The sequence below is a fragment of the Triturus cristatus genome, chromosome 5_1, assembly GCF_964204655.1.
Source record: "Triturus cristatus chromosome 5_1, aTriCri1.1, whole genome shotgun sequence".
Lineage (NCBI taxonomy): Eukaryota > Metazoa > Chordata > Amphibia > Caudata > Salamandridae > Triturus > Triturus cristatus.
This window is the reverse complement of record NC_140587.1, coordinates 563,181,341-563,194,865: the sequence shown is the minus strand read 5'-3', so window position 1 is coordinate 563,194,865 and position 13,525 is coordinate 563,181,341. Positions and strand designations below refer to the sequence as shown.

Sequence of the window (13,525 nt, the reverse complement as noted above, 5' to 3'; positions counted from 1 at the left end):
GCCTAGTGTTGGGTCCGGATGTTTGCACGTTGTTGTCCTGGAAGAGTCTTCGAAGTATCTTGGGATAGGTGACTCCTCCCCTGGACTACAGTGCGCATGGGCATCCTTTCCATCCTCAGATTGTTTTTCGCCATTGTGGCAGTGATGGAGTAGATACAGAAAGTGATGACCATGCTTACAGTAATTCTGAGAGCTGCAGCTGCTACAGGCGCCGGGGAGGAGGGAGGGCGATATGAATGTCAGCAGCCCTACATGCCAAGAACAGATGCATACTGGTAAGTAGCATATTCAGTTCGAGGCATGTGGGCTGCTGAATTCATATCTGTGCATAGAATACATAGCAGTACCTCCTATTAGCGGCGGCTACCAGTGCCAGCTGCAGCGGTCTGAAAAAGAGTTTTGAGAACAGCCTGTCCTACAGCTGCCTGCTGTTTTGATTGCACATCTACACAATAGTGTTTGGTAAATGTGTGTGTAGTGGACCAGGTGGCTGCTCTACATATATCATGCAAAGGGATGTTTCCCAGGAAAGCCATGGAGGCCCCTAACTTGCGTGTTGAGTGGGCTCGTGGGGGAATCGTTAATGTGCGTTTAGCCTTTTGATAGCAAATTTGAATACATTTAACGATCCATCTGGCTATACCTGCTTTGGAGATAGCGTTACCTTTGTGGTGTGGGGCAAAGGCAACGTAAAGTTGTTTAGTCTTCCTAAAGATCTTAGTCCTGTCGATATAGTACATGAGGGCTCTCTTCACATCTAGTGTATGGAGTGCTCTTTCTGCGACAGTTTGTGGGTTTTGAAAGAAAACGGGCAGTTCAATAGTTTGATTCATGTGGAACTGCGATATCACCTTGGGCATGAATTTGGGGTTGGTACGTAGTACGACCCTGTTGGCGTGAACCTGTATAAATGGCTCTTGAACGGTTAGTGCCTGGAGTTCACTAACTCTTCTTAAAGAAGTGATCGCTACTAGGAAAGCTACTTTCCAGGTAAGGAATTGAATCTCGCATGAGTGTAGAGGTTCAAAGGATGGACCCATCAGGCGTGTGAGGACCAAGTTGAGGTTCCACATTGGAGCCGGTGGGTGGCTTGGAGGAATTACTCGTTTGAGTCCTTCCAAGAATGCTTTGATGGCAGGCACTCTGAATAAAGAGAGGTGCTGCCTGTTCTGGAGATATGCTGATATTGCGGTCAAATGGACACGTATCGAGGTGTACGCCAGATTACAACGGTATAGGTGTAAGAGGTAACAAATTATGTTTTGGATGGATGCGTCTAGCTGGTTAATGTCGTTATTATTGCAATAGATGACGAATCTTTTCCATTTAGCTGCATAGCAAGCTCTGGTAGTGGGTCTTCTAGCTTCCTTAATGATGTCCATACAGTCAGGTGGCAGGTTTAGGTAGCCAAACTCTAGGACTTCAGGAGCCAGATTGCCAGGTTCAGCTGTTGCGGATCTGGGTGCTGAATCTCTCCATGGTTCTGCGTCAAATGCGCGGGTTTGATCCGCAGCCTTTGATGCGGCACCACGGAAAGTTCGAGAAAAGTGGTGTACCATGGCTGGCGTGCCCACGTTGGAGCAACCAGGACGAGTGTCAGTGAGTGTTGTCTGAGTTTGCGAGCCACCAGCGGTATCAACGGTGCTGGGGGAAAAGCGTACGCAAATCTGCCGGACTAGTTCATCCATATCGCATTGCCCTGCGACTGTGGATGTGGGAACCTGGCGGCAAAGCTTTGGCATTTTGCGTTTTCGCTTGTGGCGAAGAGGTCTATCTCTGGATGACCCCATTGCTGGAAGTACGGTTGGAGTACTGATGGGTGTAACTCCCACTCGTGCATCTGGTGGCTGTGTCTGCTGAGCAGATCCGCCATCTGGTTGTCCTTGCCGGGGAGGTGTTCCGCCATGAGGAACATGTTCCTCTGAATGGCCCACTTCCACATGCTCTGAGCCAGATGAGACAACTGTGGAGAGTGTGTTCCTCCCTGCTTCTGTATGTAGTACATGGCGGTCATGTTGTCCGTCCGGATCAACACGACTTTGTTGCACAAGTGTACTTTGAATGCTTTCATAGCCAGGAAGATTGCCATCAGTTCTAGAAGGTTGATGTGCATCTTCTTTTGTTGTGTTGTCCATAGTCCCTGCACTGTGTAGTTGAGTACATGAGCTCCCCATCCCTGGAGAGACGCGTCCGCTGTCAGTATTATCTGTGGAACAGGCTCTTGGAACGGTCGGCCCTTGCAAAGGTTTTGTGGATTCCACCAATGCAGAGAGTTGTATGCCCGACCGCTCACCAACACTAGGTCTTTTAGTTGTCCGTGAGCCTGGTTCCATTGACGTGCTAAGCACTCCTGAAGCGGGCGCATATGTAGTCTCGCGTGTGGGACTATGAAAATGCAGGAGGCCATCATGCCTATCAACTGCATGAACACTCGCGCGGGAAGGGAGTGTTGGGGTTTGAACTTGGAAATCAGCATTTGCATGCTGTTGATTCTCACTAAATTTGGCTGAGCTGTGGCCGCCAGAGTGTCTATGGTCGCACCTAGGTACTGTTGTACGTGTGCGGGTTGGAGATGTGATTTTGGGTAATTTAGTGAGAACCCCAGACTGTGAAGGAGGTGAATGGTGCGGGACATGTGGCTGGCACATTGCTGGGCTGACTTTGCTTGAACAAGCCAGTCGTCCAGGTAAGGGTAGACTTGTATGTGCTGCCTCCGTAGATGTGCCGCCACAGTAGCTAGGCACTTTGTGAAAACTCTGGGTGCTGTTGTGACGCCGAAGGGAAGAACCTTGAATTGGTAGTGCTGCCCTTGAATAGTGAACCTGAGATATTTTCTATGTGATGGGTGAATGGGTATGTGGAAATACGCATCTTTGAGGTCTAGTGTGGCCAGGAAGTCTCCCTGTTTGAGCAGTGGGAGGACTTGTTGCAGGGTGAGCATGTGGAAATGCTCCGAAAGAATATAGCGGTTGAGGGGTCTCAGATCTAGGATAGGTCTGAGTGACCCGTCCTTTTTTGGTATTTAAAAGTACAGGCAGTACACCCCTGTACCTTGCTCGTGGACGGGTACGACCTTGATTGCACCTTTTTGCATCATGCTTAGCACTTCCTGCTGTAATAGCGCTAAGTGCTCTGAGGACATAGGACGGTGTTTTGGGGGTATTGTGGGTGGAGTAGAGGTTAATTCTAGGCAGTAACCGTGTTTGATAATATCTTTGACCCACCTGTCCGTGGTGATGGAGTTCCACGTGTCCAGGAACTTTTGCAACCTTCCCCCGACAGGTGTTGTGTGGTCGGGAGGAAGGGAGAGGGCGTCACTGTTTGTTCTTGGGAGAGGATCTGGTATTGCCGTATCCGCGTCCTCTGCCCTTTGTGCTTGAACCACGATATCCACCCCTGGTGTTTTTATCGTAGGTACTTTGGGTGTTGCCCTTATTGTAGGTTTGCTGTGACCCCGGTCCTCTACCTGCTCCTCTATTGCCGGGGCGACGAAAGGAGCCACTCCGAAAGGTCTGCGTTTGGAGAGCCCCCATGGACTTTGCAGTGTCTGTGTCCTTTTTTATTTTTTCTAGTGTGGTGTCAACCTCTGGCCCGAATAAGTAGTCTGGGTTGACCGGCTGGTTGAGGATGTTATTTTGCACCTCAGGTTTGACTCCGGAGATTCGTAACCAGGCATGTCGTCGTAACATGACGCTAGTGTTTATGGCTCTGGCAGCTGTATCTGCGGCATCCAGTGCACACTTGATGTATGCGTTTGTGAGGAGTTGTCCCTCTCTGATGAGGATCTCTGCTCCCTCTTTGTATTGGTCAGGGAGATGTTGTAGTAATGTTTCTAGTGTGTCATAATGCGCTCGGTCGTAGCGAGCCAGAGCGCTTGAGTATTGGCAATACGCCATATGTTAGCTGCTTGGGCCGCAACCAGTTTGCCGGAGGTCTCTAACACCTTGGACTCTTTGTCCGGGGGAGGGGCATCCCCAGTCGTCTGCGAGTGCGCCTGTTTACGAGCATTCGCGACTACTATGGAATCTAGAGGCAACTGTCCTCTAATATAGGTAGGATCCCCAGGCGCTGACCTATATTTTTTGTCGATTCTGGGGTTTATTACTCTGGCCCTGGTGGGTTCTTTGAAAATGTCCTTTGCTGGTTTGAGGACACCTTTCAACATGGGTAGAGTTTTAACATGTTTTTCTGCGGATGCGAAAGTGTCCATGAGAAAATCGTCCTCGATGGTGTCAGAGTGGAGTTGAACACCATGATTGGCCGCAGCACGTTCAATGAGGGCGTTGAATGCGGCAGTGTCCTCTGTGGGAGACGTTTTTGCTCCATAGAGTTGCGGGTCCTGTGTATCCATAGGTGCACCTGAGTCTACAGGGTCATCCCAAGCTTGGTCAGGGTCCTGTTGGCCTTGAGGGTCCATATCTCCGGGGTAGGGGACGTGGTCACCCATGTAGTCCTCCAAAACGTCTGTGTCGGAGTGTGTCGGAGAGAAGGACTGTGGATCTTGGTAAGCGGCATGGAGAGGTTCGTAAAGAAGTGGTTCCGAATCCACTGGCAGCTTTTTCTTTAGTGGGATCCGGTAGGAGTCCAAAGCTGGGTCAGAAGTTATCCTCCTCTTGTGAAGCATCACTCTGCCTGTTGCGGCATCGATGATGTGTGAAGGCGACGTCTCCGTAGGAGAGTGTTCTGCAGGTGTGATCCTGGTGTGGGTGACACGTGTTCTGATTTCGAACAGTTTTGGCGCCGTGGATGGTGGCAGGCCAAAAGTGATGTTGGCCGGTGCCGGAGAAGCTTTTTGAGCCTTTTTCGGCTCAGAGCTCGATGTGTCCTGGAGGGCCGCCTTATCTTTGATGCGTTGCAAGGATGCTGAAACTTGCCGCACCTGGAACGCCGACGGTTCTTTGGCGCCGACCGGTTCCGTTGAGGCAGGCGTGGACGTTTTCGGTGCCACGGGGTCATCGAGTCGAGGAGAGGTAGTAGCTGTCGACGGCGTCGATGATTGTGCCTTTGGTGCTGTTTTGGAAGTGGTGAGAGATCCAGCAGCCATTTTGACCTTTGTGGTCGGAGCCGATTGTTTCGGTGCCGGGACCGATGGTCTTTTTCTGTGCGTCGGCGCTGACGTCGGCTGCTGCAAGCTCGGCACCGAAGTCCCTTTTGGTGCGGTCGGTGCCGACGGGTTTGGCTGGCGTCGAAGGTGTGGTGGGCTTCGATCCGACCAGTGTGATTTTCAGTTTCGGTTTCTGCTGAACCGAGACGGCTTTCGGTTTCGATGAAGGGAAACCAGCCGTTTTGGGTAGTATAGGCTGCCGCTTAATGTCCGAGGCCGGGCCAGAGGGCGGGGCCGAATGGATGCGGGATAGGTCTTGGGTAAGGCCCGAAGGCGATCCCTCGACCGGAGCCACAGACTGACGCACTGGGATATCCAAAGTCTGTTCGGGTAGGCCTTGCTCGTCACCGGAGCTACTCTCTTCGGCCCCTAAGGCCTCATTGTAGTCTCCTACCTCGGTGTCGGCTTCGTCTCTGTGGAAGAGTTGTTCTTCGACATCTTCCGATCCGGAGTCGTGTTCGGAAGCGGGGCTGGAGGGTAGGTTCTCCACGTCTTGCACATCTTCGTCCTCGGCGTTGAAGATGTTCGTCAGGGCCGGTGCCGCTTGCTGCGCCTCGAGCCTCGCTGCTCGACGATTCCGGAGAGTCTTCTTGGATCGGAATCTGGCACAGGCCATACATGTGGACTCGTCGTGATCCGGTGAAAGGCATTTGTTGCACACCGGGTGGACGTCGACATGGGGATATTTCGCATTGCATACAGGGCACCGCTTGAAGGGCGTCCTCGATTCCATCGTCGATGTCGGGTCGATGGTCGGGTATGATGCGAAAAAGTTGGTCTGGAAGTTAGTAAACTAACAAATAACTATCGATACCGATCGGGAACAGTACCGACGCGAACTAAAGGCCTTTTGGCCTGTAAAAAGTTTTTCCTAACTTGAGTCAAGATAAGCACATCCGAACCCAATGGCGGAAAAAAACAATCTGAGGATGGAGAGGATGCCCATGCGCACTGTAGTCCAGGGGAGGAGTCACCTATCCCAGGATACTTCGAAGACTCTTCCAGGACAACAACGTGCAAACATCCGGACCCAACACTAGGCGGCGATCTATGCACAGATATGAATTCAGCAGCCCACATGCCTCGAACAAACAGATTTGCCTTTGCAATGCCACCGGCATGTATACTGTGCAGCCACATGTAGATAGGTGCCAGCTGACCAACACCTCAATAAATGCTGAACTGCTCGTTAAGCATGAGGAAATCACTCCTCCCAAGATGGGGGCCCAAATCAAATTTTAAAAAAAGCAACATTCGTCTGACTGGTCAGAAGTCTCCCAAACAAGTGGAATGACATACACAAGTTACAGCACTCAATTATATTGAAGTTGCATTGGAAGCCCATCCGCAGTACACAGTAATAAATTAGATATCTGTTCATAAACAGTGTAGCGCAGCGTTCCCAAAATTTGGGTCGCAAGCAGATTTTGGTTGGTGGAGAAAGACCGAGCAATAAAGATTCCTTTAAATTCAGTGTTGTTACAGTTGCCGCTTCGAAGACAGAGGTCAAATGATAAACTATGCCTTCTGACAAATTGCTGTTTATTCTTTTAACATTGGCATTCACTTTTCTTTATCTGACCGTAACGCGAGAGGAGTTTAAGTGAATTATTTTGACAGTCCTGCTGGCATCTGGGGAGTGTGAAAGGAAAGGCTGTAGAATGCAGTTTGATTAGCAATGCACAACACAATCAAAATACCTGTTATTTAATTATATGCATCCAGCAGTTAGGAAAGCAAAACTAAAGCACTTTTTTTTTTGCAACTCTGACGTGCAAAACAAATCAAGATACTTAATTGATAATGCAAAAATGATAAATATTCTCAGAAATCAGATCCACACAATATAATTTGTGTGCCCAATAGTTTGATCAATAAAAGTGTATGTCTTTGCAAAACTGTGCAATCTGTAAATAACGCGCTACCACACAATGCTTTAGTTACATTCAAACACTGCCCCACCTCAGGTCCATTAAAAGTAGGTGAGTCACGAACATTTGTTCTTCTACAAATTGGGCCATGGTTCTAAATAGTTTGGGCAGCACTGGTGTAGTGTACCGAACTATCAATAGAACACACCTTTAAGAGACAGTGCGGCAAGAACAAAAACAGCCCAACATGGGCTGTGTTCTAAGCCAATCCCAATTTTCTCTCTTGTAAAGAGATGGCGAAGCTAAAAATTGAGGACAGACCTCCACATAGGACATATTCCAAAGACATCCGTTCGGTATTCGGGATAAAAGGAGATTAAAAATCATATGTAATGGGCATTAATTTTTTAACAGCACTACATCTTACAAGGCAACACTTACTCTCTAAATAGTTCAACTGGAAGTGGAAATCAAGCAAAGTACTAGGGGTCTGAGCACATTCTATAATTTATAGCTCTCCTACACATGGTCAAGGATGGGTTGCAAAGCGAACACATCGCTTTATTTAATAAACTGTCCAACATCATTGTTAATAAAGGTAAAATCATCTGGTATAAATATCTCCTCTTTAAAATGGTCAGTGAATTAACCCTGAAAGTCAAAAGCATTTTACTATCACCTGCTTCTCACATATTTTATTCACTGGTTCAAAATGATTTACTTAAACGTTTAACTTGTACATCATGGAAGGCAGGTCAAACCACTTTTAGTTCCTCATAGCATTCTGTTCACAGGGGCAATAACAACTAATTTATAGTAATGGATAAGGGCCTAAAGGATGCCAATCTTTACCTCACAAAGAGGTCACGATGGATATACAAATGGCTCCTGGAATTAGAGCAGAGTTTTAAATTCTTGTGGCTCAAGCTGTGCACCTCTATTCGTTTTTTAGGATGTGCGAGTGTTTAACAGACTACAATTGATATCATTTTAATTTGGGGGAACCTAGGGTGCTCCATTGCTACAGTGAACTGTTCACAAAATAAACTTAACACTGGTTTTGGAAAAATAGGTTATTAACAAGAGAGCATTTACATTTCAAGCCAAATCAAGGTAACTGTGAAACGTTAAAACTCATCCCCAGCTACGCATTTCAATCTGGCAGCCTTTTTAGGGCTCGCCTGGCGTGGGCTGCGCACATGCGCAGTCTCGCTGGAGAGATTTAATGATTTGGGGTATTTTCTGTAAAGGGCATTAAGCCCAGACCCTCTTTTCCATTGGCTGGTGTCACCGTTTGTGCTAAACGGTGGCCAGCCATTGGAAAAGAGTTGGTAGTGACGTTTTCGTTCAGCTTTCTGAGCCGCCCCATTTGGACGGGCTTGTCTGTCTTCCTTCTGCCGTAAAAGCTTTCTTATCTTTATGGGGCCATGTGTTTCAAAACACATGGCCCCATAAAGACAAGAAAGTTTCCACAAAGGACGAAAGCGAACCATGCTTGTTTTACTCAGCGCCACTTCAAAATTTGTTCACACGCTTGTTGCGATATTTGGGCTTGTATATCACAGCGTTTACAGCCCAATCTGTTCTGATGACAGCATATGTTGGCGACTGACCGAACAACCCAACAAGGCTTGTGGCCGACTGTTTAAACGGATGCGTGCATGTTTGTGAAGGGGTGGAATCAGCTTGTAACTCACAAAGCACTCCAACGAGGCGGCCATCTTATAACGTGGAGGTTTACTCTCATGAACAAACGTCCTCTGCGGGGAACAGCACTTTATAAAATGTTGTTGGTTTCTGGTTTCTACGGTCAAAGGTAACTTTGATAACGTGAGTTGACATCACAAATGAAATTCATATCGTGATAATAGTACTTAACAGAACAGCTCAGCATAACTAGAACGATAAACTGGGAGCATATTCAAAAGAAAATGATAACGTCATTCCTTTTAAAGTTACTTTCTTGGATTTTGATGGCTGTGTTAGTGATGGGCTTCAATCGGCATTAGTTTTAATTTGTTTTAGGTTTGTTTTCAAAGGTGGTCGTCCTTGTTTCGGATTTGTGTCTTAGTGACACTAACCTGTGACGAATGCGCAGTCCGCAATCGAGGACATTCAGGAGTTGAAAATGGCTGCCTAGGAGCCTGAGCTGGTGGACCTCGAGTAAGCATTCTCTATGTGATCGTGAATGTTCGTTGCCTGTGGTTCTTATTTAGGTAAGTAGGGGTGTCGGAGAGCGATTGCTAGTCAGGCTTATAAGGCAATGGAATAGAAGAACTGTGTATTCTGGGGCGGATAAGGTGAAACTGGGGGTTCGTTTGACAAAAAAGGGATGTGGGCAGCTTTGCTTTGCCTTTCACTCCATTCATGTGAAGCCTCTAGTTACGTAGTTGAAATTTTCGGGTGCCTTCAATATATCCGAAGTAAATGAAACCAGTTAAACCTTCCTCCTTTTGGTCTCTAGTGGACCTTTTCACTTTCGATGCCTTGGATACCTCATTCCGAATTGTGACATGGGCGCATGGCAGATGACGCGATGCAGTGAACTAATGAAAACTTGGGAGGTTGACATTATTGTGCAGAACTGTTTTATGGGGCTAGTGATATTTAAGTTAGACGTGCGCTTTGAAAGCCAATGAGAGAACCTTGCAGAGGATTATGAGCAATGAAAGACCACTTGCGTACAAAGAGTAGGAATTCTTGTTGGATAGCTTACCGAGTAACTCATTTTGTTAGTACGTTCACATTAACAACCTAATTTTGTTAACAACATCAAAGCATTACATTTCTCTACTGAGGATATTTTTTTATCAGAAGTGCAAACATATTACAGGTCTCAGAAACTGTATGAGTACAGCGCAAAGTCTTCACATGTAACTAACGTCGAGCGAGCCGAAAAAGGCATCGGTTACTTTCTAACATTGTTCTTAATCTAATATTCTCCGTACAACTGAATAAATAGGAGTACACTGACAAACAGTCCCCAACCTGCTCTCCCCTGCCCAGGTATGTCAGTGTAGATCAGGGTACTGAGCAGTGCGCATCTCAGGCCGACAAGCGACTGCCAAGTGCACTCCAACTCTGAAATGCAAGGCAGGGGCCAGCAAAGGTACCTCAAATAGTGTGTCACCTCCCAACCAGCAAGCAGATAAAACTTATTTCTGCATACAACCAAAGGGCCGTAGTAATGGGTCAAGGGTTCATCGTGGTGGGTGCTTGTACTGCCCATAAGTTTACCTCGGACACCAAAAGCTTGATACTGAATGGTATGCACATTAAATGTCATTTTCTAATTGCAACACCAGAAAAGTCATACTGTATTACCTGTCCGTGCAATAAAACATACATTATACAAACTGAAGTTTGTTAAAACACGCATTTTGCAACATTGTTCTAGAATTCGGTGCCACACCCATGGGGCTCCTATGGTGCAGCACTGTATTGCAATGAACCATACAGAAAATGACAGAGTATGTTTTGTTTGAATTGTGGTAAAGCAGGGACTGAGTAAAGAACGTATAGAGAAGACTCAAGACATGCAAGAAGCAGGGCTGATCGAAAAACTTAAAACAGTAGTGACTGGGTTGAATGACTTAGATGAAATCCGGGCTTTAATTACTTAAGTCTGTGCAAGTTGGATGATTGAACCTTTACTAGGAAGGACCCTAGGACACATTGCTTTATACTATACAACTGTCCAGGGCTTATTGCAGTACACACACTGATATGCATTTTTACTATTAACTTGGGTTACTGTCAAAATAGATTTTTTATATGTGACATTGGTATGTGCCAGATGTGCTAAGCATACTAATTTTTTGAATGTCATGGAAAGGTGATGAAGATGCTTATTGTATTTCTTTTTCTTCTCCTTAAAATTCCTGCTATGTATATGATCGCATGGTAACAGAAAAATGTGTTTAGATCAAGATGTATATAACAAGTATATGCAAGTTAGCCTTCTTGTCTGTAAAAATGGTGTTCTCCATATAGGTGTATTGTTCATGTACTTCAAAGTTTTGATGTGGTATCCTCAATATGTATATAAGGGGCAACACCACTTGTGCTTTGATAGCAGCCTCTTTTACTGAGAATCTGGGGCATGTTTTAATCTCTTTAACTATTTCCACAGTTCCAATACCACCCTATTTGAATTTGCTATCGAAGTAATTTTGCAGATTGAGTTGGGACACACACCATATTAAAATTCTCTGTTCCACATAAAATGGGGGCAAGCCAATTTAAATAGGGCTATAGTGAGACTGGTATCTATTGTACCTGTTGCATCAATGTCCTCAAATTCAGCATTTGTTAGTCCAAAATATAAGCAAATAGTACCTAAACTTGTATTCCCGTTTTCTAAATCTATTAGACAATCCGTTACTTCAATTGTTTCATATAGCATCTTGATTACGTAACACAAAACAGTCTCTAACAAGCATGTTTTTGTCTCACAGCAGAGTCCTAGAAGTTGAAGAGATCTTGTCCAAGTCTTAGAGTTGCTCAAACAGTCAAACTCTTATTAGAAAGAATGCCTACAGACTTTTTAGTGGAATCTTCTTCATACAAAAGACACCTTCGCCAAGATATCAAACTGATGATCTTTGTTTTCAGGTGTACATCACTGTATTTTATATGGTATAATTTTTCCAAGGGCCTTAATCAATACCTCAATAAACTATCTTGCTTAGTAGGTCTCCATATAATAGCTTCACAAGAAGAATGGACTTCCATAGCCAAACCTTCAATGGTACTGGAGCTAAAATCTATTGAATCAAAGCAGCCACAGAAATTCTTGCATTAAGAACCTCTTCCGAATACCAGCAGTCCTTTAAAATGATGGGGAAAAACCGACTCATGGCCATAGTTTCAAATTTGTAATATTCGAAGTCTTGTTGCAGTGTGTTGTCCCCCCCCCCCCCCCCCCCCATATTGTACCTCCTCTTGCCATCTGCCTCCTCTCCCCCTCACTTCCTCGTCTCCGACGCCCTCCCACTTCGCCGCAGATCTCCTGGAATTTGCTCGCATGCTTGTGTATTTATCTTTTATCTGCTAAAGCCTCCTTTCTACCCTGGTCCCACAATCCCCAAAACAACCCCTCCCGGCCTCAAACTTCATTGCCCTAAAGCCTTATAAACGCTCGCATACGGACCGCCCCAGCTCCGCGGAGTTGATCTTCAGAGACCACGTGCAGCGAAGGCTAGATGAGGGAGAGAGGCAGTGCAGTCATTGAGTGGGTGTTGGGGGGCCTGTGTAATCCGGGGAGGGGGGACGTACCCGAGAAATCTTCAGTGTGGGAGGCAGGAGCCGTGCAGTAATCAGAACAAGCATTGGCATAGCCAATAGGTCTCGCCTTTGGGACCTTATAAGTGTTTAGCCATGCAACAGTTGCATAACTAAATACTTATAAGGTCCCAAAAGCGAGACCTATTGGCTATGCCAAGCGGCCGTGCGGCCGCGAACGCGATCAAACATCAAAGCGGCCGTGAAAGTGAAAGTAATCGTGGTCAAGCGCGCGCGTCGAATAGAACTTGAAACCATGCAACCGTCTTCTACAAGAAGTAATGCAATTCGAACTCTATCCAGATAACCTACAGAGACAATTATATGACTCTCTAGCATAACATGAAAAGTAGCACGGTGGGTGCTACCACAGTGACCAATAAGATCAATTAAGTACACAGCTGATCATCCCACCGCAGTTACTTTCTTTTCAACCCTCACAGAATATTCTGGGGGGAAAACCAAAGAATTCTGCACAGTAGTATTTTTCCTGTCAGAGGACTAGTTCCATATAACTCATCGGGTGGAAAAACGTACACACACTCCGAGGTCATTTTCACTCAATTAAATAGTAACAATCATGAGGGCCCATGTAAATATTTAAAAAATACTCCCAATATTTTGATATTTGAATTGTGAACCCTCACTTTGTAAACTGAACAATAGTAGAATGCTCCGACAAGTATAGCAAGTAGCATAAAAGGGGGAAATGGGTAAAAAAAGAAAATTGGGTTTAAAACAAATGCAAGCAATCTGTAAGCTACAAGGATGAAAACGTTTAAAGGTAAAAGAAAACAGTATCAGTTTAAGGTATTTCACGATTTGCTAATCTGGAAGACTACAAAATACAAACCTTTTTCTTTCCTGGAGGGCTTGCTTTTCCCTGTGACAGGCTTCTTCTTCATAGACTGTGCCTGAGGAGAAGTGTGCTCCCTCCACCGCCGCAACTGGAAATTGATGAACTTCCACATCATGAATGCTTGGGTGATGCATATTGATGCCAATACACTGATTCTGTTACACAAGATCAATATTTTGTTAGGGCGTGCATTACTGCTGCAATCGAAAGCTAGCATCAGAGTAAAATGTGTGCTGTATGCATCTAATATTTTCAAGAATATTCAGCCTTTTGGCAGCCCTAAAGTTTGGAGTATGAAAGCAAAAGCTACAGCAATAGTTTTGGATCATAAAGGATACCTGCATGCTCCAGTGGCAAATAAATAAAAGGGTTATTTGTACTAACCATTCAAACCAAATCAAGACAATA

The 13,525-nt window shown here is 45.7% G+C and overlaps 1 protein-coding gene across 1 annotated transcript in view; it reads right to left on the bottom strand.

The window, feature by feature from the left end:
* The window catches only part of TRAM1 (translocation associated membrane protein 1), a 201,876-nt gene that overhangs the window by 48,072 nt on the left and 140,279 nt on the right, over window positions 1-13,525 (bottom strand). Inside the window, exon 10 of the mRNA XM_085605459.1 lies at window positions 13,112-13,272. Within this exon, the coding sequence (XP_085461585.1) occupies window positions 13,112-13,272 (161 nt within the window). The remainder of the gene's footprint in view (window positions 1-13,111; window positions 13,273-13,525) is intronic.